At 46.1% G+C, this 12673-nt stretch overlaps 1 protein-coding gene across 1 annotated transcript in view; it reads left to right on the top strand.

Moving 5' to 3' along the window:
- Nucleotides 1-12673, top strand: part of LOC109883970 (ras-related protein Rab-6B) — a 157666-nt gene that overhangs the window by 42063 nt on the left and 102930 nt on the right. Inside the window, exon 2 of the mRNA XM_031838181.1 lies at nucleotides 3961-4019. Coding sequence (XP_031694041.1) covers nucleotides 3961-4019 — 59 coding nt within the window. The remainder of the gene's footprint in view (nucleotides 1-3960; nucleotides 4020-12673) is intronic.

Here is a 12673-nt window from a genome sequence, read left to right as displayed (position 1 = left end):
TACAGTGGTAGGCTTGATTACCAACAACGACGAGACGGCCTACAGGGAGGAGGTGATGGCCCTAGGAGTGTGGTGTCAGGAAAATAACCTCACACTCAATGTCAACAAAACAAAGGAGATGATCGTGGACTTCAGGAAACAGCAGAGGGAGCACCCCCCTATCAACATTGACGGGACAGTAGTGGAGAGGGTAGTAAGTTTTAAGTTCCTCGGCGTACACATCACAGACAAACTGAATTGGTCCATCCACACAGACAGCGTGGTGAAGAAGGCGCAGCAGCACCTCTTCAACCTCAGGAGGCTGAAGAAATTCGGCTTGTCAACATAAGCACTCACAAACTTTTACAGATGCACAATCGAGAGCATCCTATTGGGCTGTATCACCGCCTGGTACGGCAACTGCTCCGCCCACAACCGTAAGGCTCTCTAGAGGGTAGTGAGGTCTGCACAACGCATCACCGGGGGCAAACTACCTGCCCTCCAGGACACCTACACCACCCAATGTCACAGGAAGGCCATAAAGATCATCAAGGACAACAACCACCCGAGCCACTGCCTGTTCACCACGCTATCATCCAGAAGGCGAGGTCAGTACAGGTGCATCAAAGCAGGGACCGAGAGACTGAAAAACAGCTTCTATCTCAAGGCCATCAGACTGTTAAACAGCCATCACTAACATTGAGTGGCTGCTGCCAACACACTGACTCAACTCCAGCCACTTTAATAATGGAAAAATTGATGTAATAAATGTATCACCAGTCACTTTAAACTATGCCACTTTATATAATGTTTACATACCCTACATTACTCATCTCATATATACAGTGGGACAAAAAAGTATTGTCAGCCACCACTTGTGCAAGTTCTCCCACTTAAAAAGATGAGAGAGGCCTGTAATTTTCATCATAGGTAAACTTCAACTATGACAGACAAAATGAGAAAAAAACATCCAGAAAATCACATTGTAGGATTTTTCATGAATTTATTTGCAAATTATGGTGGAAAATAAGTATTTGGTCAATAACAAAAGTTTATCTCAATACTTTGTTATATACCCTTTGTTGGCAATGACAGAGGTCAAACGTTTTCTGTAAGTCTTCACAAGGTTTTCACACACTGTTGCTGGTATTATGGCCCATTCCTCCATGCAGATCTCCTCTAGAGCAGTGACGTTTTGGGTACCTATGATGAAAATTACAGGCCTCTCTCATCTTTTTAAGTGGGAGAACTTGCACAATTGGTGGCTGACTAAATACTTTTTTGCCCCACTGTATATACTGTAATCGATACCATCTACTGTATCTTGCCTATGCCGTTCTGTACCATCACTCATTCATATATCTTTATGTACATATTCTCCATCCCTTTACACTTGTGTGTATAAGATAGTTGTTGTGGACTTGTTAGGTTAGATTACTCGTTTGTTATTACTGATTGGCGGAACTAGAAGCACAAGCATTTCGCTACACTCGCATTAACATCTACTAACCATGTGTATGTGACAAATAAAATTTGATTTGATTTTGTGCAGTTGCAAACCGTAGTCTGGCTTTTTTATGGCGGTTTTGGAGCAGTGGATTCTTCCTTGCGGAGTGGCCTTTCAGGTTATGTCGATATAGGACTCGTTTTACTGTGGATATAGATATTCTTTTACCTGATTCCTCCAGTATCTTCACAAGGTCCTTTGCTGTTGTTCTGGGATTGATTTGCGCTTTTCGCACCAAAGTACGTTCATCTCTAGAAGACAGAATGCGTCTCCTTCCTGAGCGGTATGATGGCTGCGTGGTCCCATGGTGTTTATACTTGCGTACTATTGTTTGCACAGATGAACGTGGTACCTTCAGGTGTTTGGAAATTGCTCCCAAGAATGAATCAGACTTGTGGAGGTCTATAATTTATTTTCTGAGATCTTGGCTGATTTCTTTAGATTTTTCCCATGATGTCAGGCAAAGAGGCACTGAGTTTGAAGGTAGGCCTTGAAATACATCCACAGGTACACCTCCAAATGACTCAAATTAAGTCAATTAGCCTATCAGAAGCTTCTAAAGCCATGACATCATTTTTTGGAATTTTCAAAGCTGTTTAAAGGCACAGTCAACTTAGTGTATGTAAACTTCTGACCCACTGGAATTGTGATACAGTGAATTATAAGTGAAATAATTTGTCTGTAAACAATTGTTGGAAAAATGACTTGTGTCATACACAAAGTAGATGTCCTAACCCACTTGCCAAAACTATAGTTTGTTAACAAGACATTGGTGGAGTGGTTGAAAAACGAGTTTTAATGACTCCAACCTAAGTGTATGTAAACTTCCGACTTCAACTGTTTGTATTCAGATCCTTGAGTCAATACTTTGTGGAAGCACATTTGGCAACGATTACAGCTGTGAGGCTTTCTGGGTAAGTATCTAAGAGCTTTCCACATTGCTCATTATTCTTTTCAACATTCTTCAATCTCTGTCAAATTGGTTGTTGATCATTGTTAGAGAACCATTTTCAGTTCTTACCATAGATGTGTGTCTTTGTTGTTGAATCTGTGTTTGAAATTCACTGCACAATTGTGGGAGCTTACTGATAATTGTATGTGTAGGGTACAGATATGAGGTAGTCATTTAAAAAATCATGTTAAACACAATTATTGCAACTTATTATGTGACTTGTTTAAGTCTTTCATAACAAAGGGGGATAAATACTTATGGACTCAAGACATTTCAGCTTTTCATTTCTTAAATTCATTTGTAAAAACCACTTTGATATTATATTGTATTTTGTGTGGGCCAGTGACCCCCCAAAATTCCTCATTTTATACATTTTAAATTCAGGCTGTAACACAACAAAATGTGGAATAAGTCAAGGGGTATGAATACTTTCTGTCGGCACTGTAGGTATTACAGACTGGGTGTGTAGTGCCCTGTTTTGACCAGGGCCCACCGGGCTCTCTGTAGGTCAATAGGGAATACTCTGGCCCACAGGGCTCTCTGTAGGTCAATAGGGAATACTCTGGCCCACAGGGCTCTCTGTAGGTCAATAGGGAATACTCTGGCCCACAGGGCTCTCTGTAGGTCAATAGGGAATACTCTGGCCCACAGGGCTCTCTGTAGGTCAATAGGGAATACTCTGGCCCACAGGGCTCTCTGTAGGTCAATAGGGAATACTCTGTATTCACACAGAAGCTGTCTACCAGGCCTTATGAGCCCCATTCATTTAAATCCCTTTCGGTGTGGAATCAAACGCTCTTGTGTCTTTGGGGAAATTAGCATTTAAATGACTTCTGGACAAGAGCTTCTCCTCGTTATGCCGGCTTCCTCAACTGGAGCAAAACCAGGCTTTTTCCTCTCTGTTTACATCTGAGCTGCCGCCAAACCCCCCCCCCCCCCCCCAGGGTGTGTGCTTTCGTGCGTGTGTGTGCGTGTGTGTGTGTGTGCGTGTGTGTGCGTGTGTGTGCGCGTGCGTGTGTGTGTGTGTGCGTGCACTGGAGGAATACTTTTGGAGGATGTGTTCGTTCCTCGAGTACCCTTGAACCACTGATGACCTTTTAGTTCTGAGTGGGGACCGTTGGAGAACTCGGAGAGCAGCTTGTTTGGACTGTTGCACGAGAACAGCCTCTGACACTCGGGGGGCTTCTAATAGCTCTGTGAACATGTTTATATTGCAAACCTATAAAAACCTACTTTGTTTTGTTGGCAAATGCTGAAAGAAGATAATTATATGAAATTTAAAAAGTCCTCAAGCATCTCATCCTCTCTAACCACGTGTAACATGTTAACTTCCCTACACAGATGAAGATATCTGCATCCCAAACGGAGCCCTATTCCCTATATAGTAGACTACTTTATTTCTTTCTCTCTCTCTCTGTGTTACAGAAGCTAACACATTGTCTCTCTCTCTCTCTCTCTCTCTCTCTCTCTCTCTCTCTCTCTCTCTCTCTCTCTCTCTCTCTCTCTCTCTCTCCTCTTGTAGTTGGCAAGACGTCTCTGATCACGAGGTTCATGTATGACAGCTTTGACAACACCTATCAGGTAGGTATCGGAGGCATCACACTACTGCTCCACCGTCAAGCAGTCACTGACTCGCTACATTTAGTCTCTGTCACTCCATCAATCACAGTGAGCAGACGGAGTACCTTCCCATCCACCCCTGAGATGTTCAAATGGGTTTCCTGCATCACCTGCATCACCTGATGTAATAACCACCTGGTTCTGTTTGACTTGTGGTCTCATTACGCAGTGACCTGGTTCTGTTTGACTTGTGGTCTCATTACGTGGTGACCTGGTTCTGTGTGACTTGTGGTCTCATTACGCGGTGACCTGGTTCTGTTTGACTTGTGGTCTCATAACTAGAGGTCGGCCGATACCGATACCGATTAATCTGCCAATTTTTTATTTATTTATTTGTAATAATGACAATTACAACAATACTGAATGAACACTTATTTTAACCTAATATAATACATCAATAAAATCAATTTAGCCTCAAATAAATAATGAAACATGTTCAATTTGGTTAAAAAGTGCAATATGTGCCATGTAAGAAAGCTAACATTTGAGTTCCTTGCTCAGAACATGAGAACATATGAAAGCTGGTGGTTCCTTTTAACTTGAGTCTTCAATATTCCCAGGTAAGAAGTTTTAGGTTGTAGTTATTATAGAAATTATAGGACTATTTCTCTCTATACCATTTGTCTTTCATTAACCTTTGACTATCGGATGTTCTTATAGGCACTTTAGTATTGCCAGTGTAACAGTATAGCCTCCGTCCCTCTCCTCGTTCCTCCCTGGGCTCGAACCAGGAACACAATGACAACAGCCACCCTAGAAGCAGCGTTACCCATGCAGAGCAAGGGGAACAACTACTCCAAACCTCAGAGTGAGTGACGTTTAAAACACTATTAGCGTGCGCTAACTAGCTAGCCATTTCACTTCGGTTACACCAGCTTCATCTCGGGAGTTGATAGGCTTGAAGTCATAAACAGCGCAATGCTTGACTCACAACGAAGAGCTGCTGGCAAAACGCACGAAAGTGCTGTTTGAATGAATGCTTACGCGCCTGCCTCTGCCTACCACCGCTCAGTCAGATACTTAGATACTTGTATGCTCAGTCAGATTATATGCAACACAGGACACGATAGATAATATCTAGTAATATCATCAACCATGTGTAGTTAACTAGTGATTATGATTGATTGTTTTTTATAAGGTAAGTTTAATGCTAGCTAGCAATTTACCTTGGCTTACTGCATTCGCGTAACAGGCAGTCAGTCAGTCTCTTGTGGAGTGCAACGAGAGAGAGGCAGGTCGTTATTGCGTTGGACTAGTTAACTGTAAGGTTGCAAGATTGGATCCCCCGAGCTGACAAGGTGAAAATCTGTCGTTCTGCCCCTGAACAAGGCAGTTAACCCACCGTTCTTAGGCCGTCACTGAAAATAAGAATGTGTTCTTAACTGACTTGCCTAGTTAAATAAAGATTAAATAAAGTTGTAAAAATATAAATAAATCAATCGGCAAAATCCGATTGTTTTGAAAACTTGAAATCGGCCCTAATTAATCGGCCATTCCGATTAATCGGTCGACCTCTACTCATAATGTGGTGACACACGCTGCTCTGTTCTGGAAGCATTTCAGGTTATCATTTGGAGTTACTGAAGTGTAGGTGGATCATCCTTCTCTGTGTCTGCCATGTGCAAAGCATACACGTGTTTTTATTCATGCATGTGTTACCTGTTCATACCGGTTCAGTTGAGCCTCCGTGTGCCCTGGTTCTGCCTTTGGGGCTTTAGCTGACATGGTGTTCAAAGAAGACACCTCTGAAACGCTGACAGGCCTAGGAAGATTCCTACCACTGTTCTCTCCCTACTCCTCTCATCCTCTTCTCCTCCCCCACCTCATCTCCTCCTCCTCCCCCACCTCATCCTCTTCTCCTCCTCCCCCACCACCTCCTCTTCTCCTCCTCCCCCTCATCTTCTTCTCCTCCTCCTCCCCCACCTCATCCTCTTCTCCTCCTCCCCCACCACCTCCTCTTCTCCTCCTCCACCACCTCATCCCCTTCTCCTCCTCCCCCACCTCATCCTCTTCTCCTCCCCCACCTCATCCTCTTCTCCTCCCCAACCTCATCCTCTTCTCCTCCCCCACCTCATCCTCTTCTCCTCTCCCCCACCTCATCCTCTTCTCCTCCCCCCCACCTCATCCTCTTCTCTTCCTCCCCCACCTCATCCTCTTCTCCTCCTCCCCCACCTCATCCTCTTCTCCTCCTCCCCCACCTCATCCTCTTCTCCTCCCCCACCTCATCCTCTCCTCCCCCACCTCATCAAATCCTCCCCCACCTCATCAAATCCTCCCCATCTTATCTCTCCCCTCCTCTCTATCTTCTCCTCTCCCCTCCTCTTCTCCTCTCCCCTCCATCTTCTTCTCTCTCCTCTCCTCTCCTCTCCTCTCCTCCTCTCCTCTCCTCTCCTCTCCTCTCCTCTCCTCTCCTCTCCTCTCCTCTCCTCTCCTCTCCTCTCCTCTCCTCTCCTCTCCTCCTTATTGTTTACTGGTGGTCTCCTCTCTGTTCATGATGAGCAGCACATTGCTAGAGAAATTCAAGTGAATAATGTGTTTGCCTTGTCACGTCAGAATGACAGAGTTGGTGCCGTATGAAGGGAATTGAGTCTAGAACCATTACTCTCTACTTCTCATGACAGTCAATGTTTACAGACAGCACACACCATCAGACAGACAAGACACCATCAGACAGACAGCACACACCATCAGACAGACAGCACACACCATCAGACAGACAACACACCATCAAACAGACAACACACCATCAAACAGACAGCACACACCATCAGACAGACAACACACCATCAGACAGACAGCACACCATCAAACAGGCAACATACCATCAAACAGACAGCACACACCATCAGACAGACAGCACACCATCAGACAGACAACACACCATCAGACAGACAGACAACACACCATCAGACAGACAGCACACACCATCAGACAGACAGCACACACCATCAGACAGACAGCACACCATCAAACAGAGAGCACACCATCAGACAGACAGCACACCATCAGACAGACAGCACACCATCAAACAGACAACACACCATCAAACAGACAGCACACACCATCAGACAGACAGCACACCATCAAACAGACAGCACACCATCAGACAGACAACACACCATCAGACAGACACATACCATCAGACAGACAGCACACCATCAAACAGTCAGCACACCATCAGAAAGACAGCACACCATCAAACAGACAACACACCATCAAACAGACAGCACACCATCAGACAGACAACACACCATCAGACAGACAGCACACCATCAAACAGACAACACACCATCAAACAGACAGCACACCATCAAACAGACAGCACACACCATCAGACAGACAGCACACCATCAGACAGACAGCACACCATCAAACAGACAACCCACCATCAAACAGACAACCCACCATCAGACAGACAGCACACCATCAGACAGACAACACACCATCAAACAGACAACACACCATCAAACAGACAGCACACACCATCAGACAGACAACACACCATCAGACAGACAGCACACCATCAAACAGGCAACATACCATCAAACAGACAGCACACACCATCAGACAGACAGCACACCATCAGACAGACAACACACCATCAGACAGACAGACAACACACCATCAGACAGACAGCACACACCATCAGACAGACAACACACACCATCAGACAGACAGCACACCATCAAACAGAGAGCACACCATCAGACAGACAGCACACCATCAGACAGACAGCACACCATCAAACAGTCAGCACACCATCAGAAAGACAGCACACCATCAAACAGACAACACACCATCAAACAGACAGCACACCATCAGACAGACAACACACCATCAGACAGACAGCACACCATCAGACAGACAGCACACCATCAAACAGACAGCACACCATCAAACAGACAGCACACCATCAGACAGACAACACACCATCAGACAGACAGCACACCATCAAACAGACAACACACCATCAAACAGACAGCACACCATCAAACAGACAGCACGCACCATCAGACAGACAGCACACCATCAGACAGACAGCACACCATCAAACAGACAACCCACCATCAAACAGACAACCCACCATCAGACAGACAGCACACCATCAGACAGACAGCACACCATCAAACAGACAACACACCATCAAACAGACAACACACACCATCAGACAGACAGCACACACCATCAGACAGACAGCACACACCATCAGACAGACAGCACACCATCAAACAGACAGCACACCATCAGACAGACAGTACACCATCAGACAGACAGTACACCATCAGACAGACAACACAGAATCAAACAGACAACACAACATCAAACAGACAGCACACACCATCAGACAGACAAAACACCATCAGACAGACAACACACCATCAGACAGACAACACACCATCAAACAGACAACACACCATCAAACAGACAGCACACCATCAGACAGACAACACACCATCAGACAGACAGCACACCATCAAACAGACAGCACACCATCAGACAGACAGCACACCATCAAACAGACAACCCACCATCAGACAGACAACACACCATCAAACAGACAACACACCATCAAACAGACAGCACACCATCAGATAGACAACACACCACCAGACAGACAGCACACATCAAACAGACAACACACCATCAGACAGACAGCACACATCAGACAGACAACACACCATCAAACAGACAACACACCATCAAACAGACAGCACACACCATCAGACAGACAACACACCATCAGACAGACAGCACACCATCAAACAGGCAACATACCATCAAACAGACAGCACACACCATCAGACAGACATCACACCATCAGACAGACAACACACCATCAGACAGACAGACAACACACCATCAGACAGACAGCACACACCATCAGACAGACAGCACACACCATCAGACAGACAGCACACCATCAAACAGAGAGCACACCATCAGACAGACAGCACACCATCAGACAGACAGCACACCATCAAACAGACAACACACCATCAAACAGACAGCACACCATCAGACAGACAACACACCATCAGACAGACACATACCATCAGACAGACAGCACACCATCAAACAGTCAGCACACCATCAGAAAGACAGCACACCATCAAACAGACAACACACCATCAAACAGACAGCACACCATCAGACAGACAACACACCATCAGACAGACAGCACACCATCAAACAGACAACACACCATCAAACAGACAGCACACCATCAAACAGACAGCACACACCATCAGACAGACAGCACACCATCAGACAGACAGCACACCATCAAACAGACAACCCACCATCAAACAGACAACCCACCATCAGACAGACAGCACACCATCAGACAGACAACACACCATCAAACAGACAACACACCATCAAACAGACAGCACACACCATCAGACAGACAACACACCATCAGACAGACAGCACACCATCAAACAGGCAACATACCATCAAACAGACAGCACACACCATCAGACAGACAGCACACCATCAGACAGACAACACACCATCAGACAGACAGACAACACACCATCAGACAGACAGCACACACCATCAGACAGACAACACACACCATCAGACAGACAGCACACCATCAAACAGAGAGCACACCATCAAACAGACAGCACACCATCAGACAGACAACACACCATCAGACAGACAGCACACCATCAGACAGACAGCACACCATCAAACAGACAGCACACCATCAAACAGACAGCACACCATCAGACAGACAACACACCATCAGACAGACAGCACACCATCAAACAGACAACACACCATCAAACAGACAGCACACCATCAAACAGACAGCACGCACCATCAGACAGACAGCACACCATCAGACACACAGCACACCATCAAACAGACAACCCACCATCAAACAGACAACCCACCATCAGACAGACAGCACACCATCAGACAGACAGCACACCATCAAACAGACAACACACCATCAAACAGACAACACACACCATCAGACAGACAGCACACACCATCAGACAGACAGCACACACCATCAGACAGACAGCACACCATCAAACAGACAGCACACCATCAGACAGACAGTACACCATCAGACAGACAGTACACCATCAGACAGACAACACAGAATCAAACAGACAACACAACATCAAACAGACAGCGCACACCATCAGACAGACAACACACCATCAGACAGACAACACACCATCAGACAGACAACACACCATCAAACAGACAGCACACCATCAGACAGACAACACACCATCAGACAGACAGCACACCATCAAACAGACAGCACACCATCAGACAGACAGCACACCATCAAACAGACAACCCACCATCAGACAGACAACACACCATCAAACAGACAACACACCATCAAACAGACAGCACACCATCAGATAGACAACACACCACCAGACAGACAGCACACATCAAACAGACAACACACCATCAGACAGACAGCACACATCAAACAGACAACACACCATCAAACAGACAACACACCATTCAACAGACAACACACCATCAGACAGACAACACACCATCAAACAGACAGCACACCATCAAACAGACAGCACACCATCAGACAGACAACACACCATCAGACAGACACATACCATCGGACAGACAGCACACCATCAAACAGACAGCACACCATCAGACAGACAGCACACCATCAAACAGACAGCACACCATCAAACATTCAGCACACCATGAGACAGACAACACACCATCAGCCAGACAGCACACCATCAAACAGACAGCACACCATCAAACAGACAGCACACCATCAGACAGACAGCACACCATCAAACAGACAACCCACCATCAGACAGACAGCACACCATCAGACAGACAGCACACCATCAAACAGACAACCCACCATCAAACAGACAACCCACCATCAGACAGACAGCACACCATCAGACAGACAGCACACCATCAAACAGACAACCCACACCATCAGACAGACAGCACACACCATCCGACAGACAGCACACACCATCAGACAGACAGCACACCATCAAACAGACAGCACACCATCAGACAGACAGTACACCATCAGACAGACAGCACACCATCAAACAGACAGCACACCATCAAACAGACAACACACCATCAAACAGACAACACACCATCAAACAGACAACGCACCATCAAACAGACAACGCACCATCAGACAGACAACACACCATCAGACAGACAACACACCATCAGACAGACAGCACACACCATCAGACAGACATCACACCATCAAACAGACAGCACACCATCAGACAGACAGCACACCATCAGACAGACAGCACACCATCAAACAGACAACACACCATCAAACAGACAACACACCATCAAACAGACAGCACACACCATCAGACAGACAACACACCATCAGACAGACAGCACACCATCAAACAGACAACACACCATCAAACAGACAGCACACACCATCAGACAGACAACACACCATCAGACAGACAGCACTCACCATCAGACAGACAGCACACACCATCAGACAGACAGCACACACACCATCAGACAGACAGCACACACCATCAGACAGACAGCACACCATCAGACAGACAGCACACCATCAGACAGACAGCACACCATCAAACAGACAACCCACCATCAAACAGACAACCCACCATCAGACAGACAGCACACCATCAGACAGACAGCACACCATCAAACAGACAACACACCATCAAACAGACAACACACACCATCAGACAGACAGCACACAACATCAGACAGACAGCACACACCATCAGACAGACAGTACACCATCAGACAGACAGTACACCATCAGACAGACAACACAGCATCAAACAGACAACACACCATCAAACAGACAGCACACACCATCAGACAGACAACACACCATCAGACAGACAACACACCATCAGACAGACAACACACCATCAAACAGACAACACACCATCAGACAGACAACACACCATCAGACAGACAGCACACCATCAAACAGACAGCACACCATCAGACAGACAGCACACCATCAAACAGACAACCCACCATCAGACAGACAACACACCATCAAACAGACAACACACCATCAAACAGACAGCACACCATCAGACAGACAACACACCATCAGACAGACAGCACACATCAAACAGACAACACACCATCAAACAGACAACACACCATTCAACAGACAACACACCATCAGACAGACAACACACCATTCAACAGACAACACACCATCAGACAGACAACACACCATCAAACAGACAGCACACCATCAAACAGACAGCACACCATCAGACAGACAACACACCATCAGACAGACACATACCATCGGACAGACAGCACACCATCAAACAGACAGCACACCATCAGACAGACAGCACACCATCAAACATTCAGCACACCATGAGACAGACAACACACCATCAGCCAGACAGCACACCATCAAACAGACAGCACACCATCAAACAGACAGCACACCATCAGACAGACAGCACACCATCAAACAGACAACCCACCATCAGACAGACAGCACACCATCAGACAGACAGCACACCATCAAACAGACAACCCACCATCAAACAGACAACCCACCATCAGACAGACAGCACACCATCAGACAGACAGCACAC

The sequence above is a fragment of the Oncorhynchus kisutch genome, linkage group LG13 (assembly GCF_002021735.2).
Source record: "Oncorhynchus kisutch isolate 150728-3 linkage group LG13, Okis_V2, whole genome shotgun sequence".
In the NCBI taxonomy this organism is placed as follows: domain Eukaryota; kingdom Metazoa; phylum Chordata; class Actinopteri; order Salmoniformes; family Salmonidae; genus Oncorhynchus; species Oncorhynchus kisutch.
The sequence above is the reverse complement of the archived record's forward strand: the minus strand, read 5'-3'. Positions and strand labels throughout refer to the sequence as shown.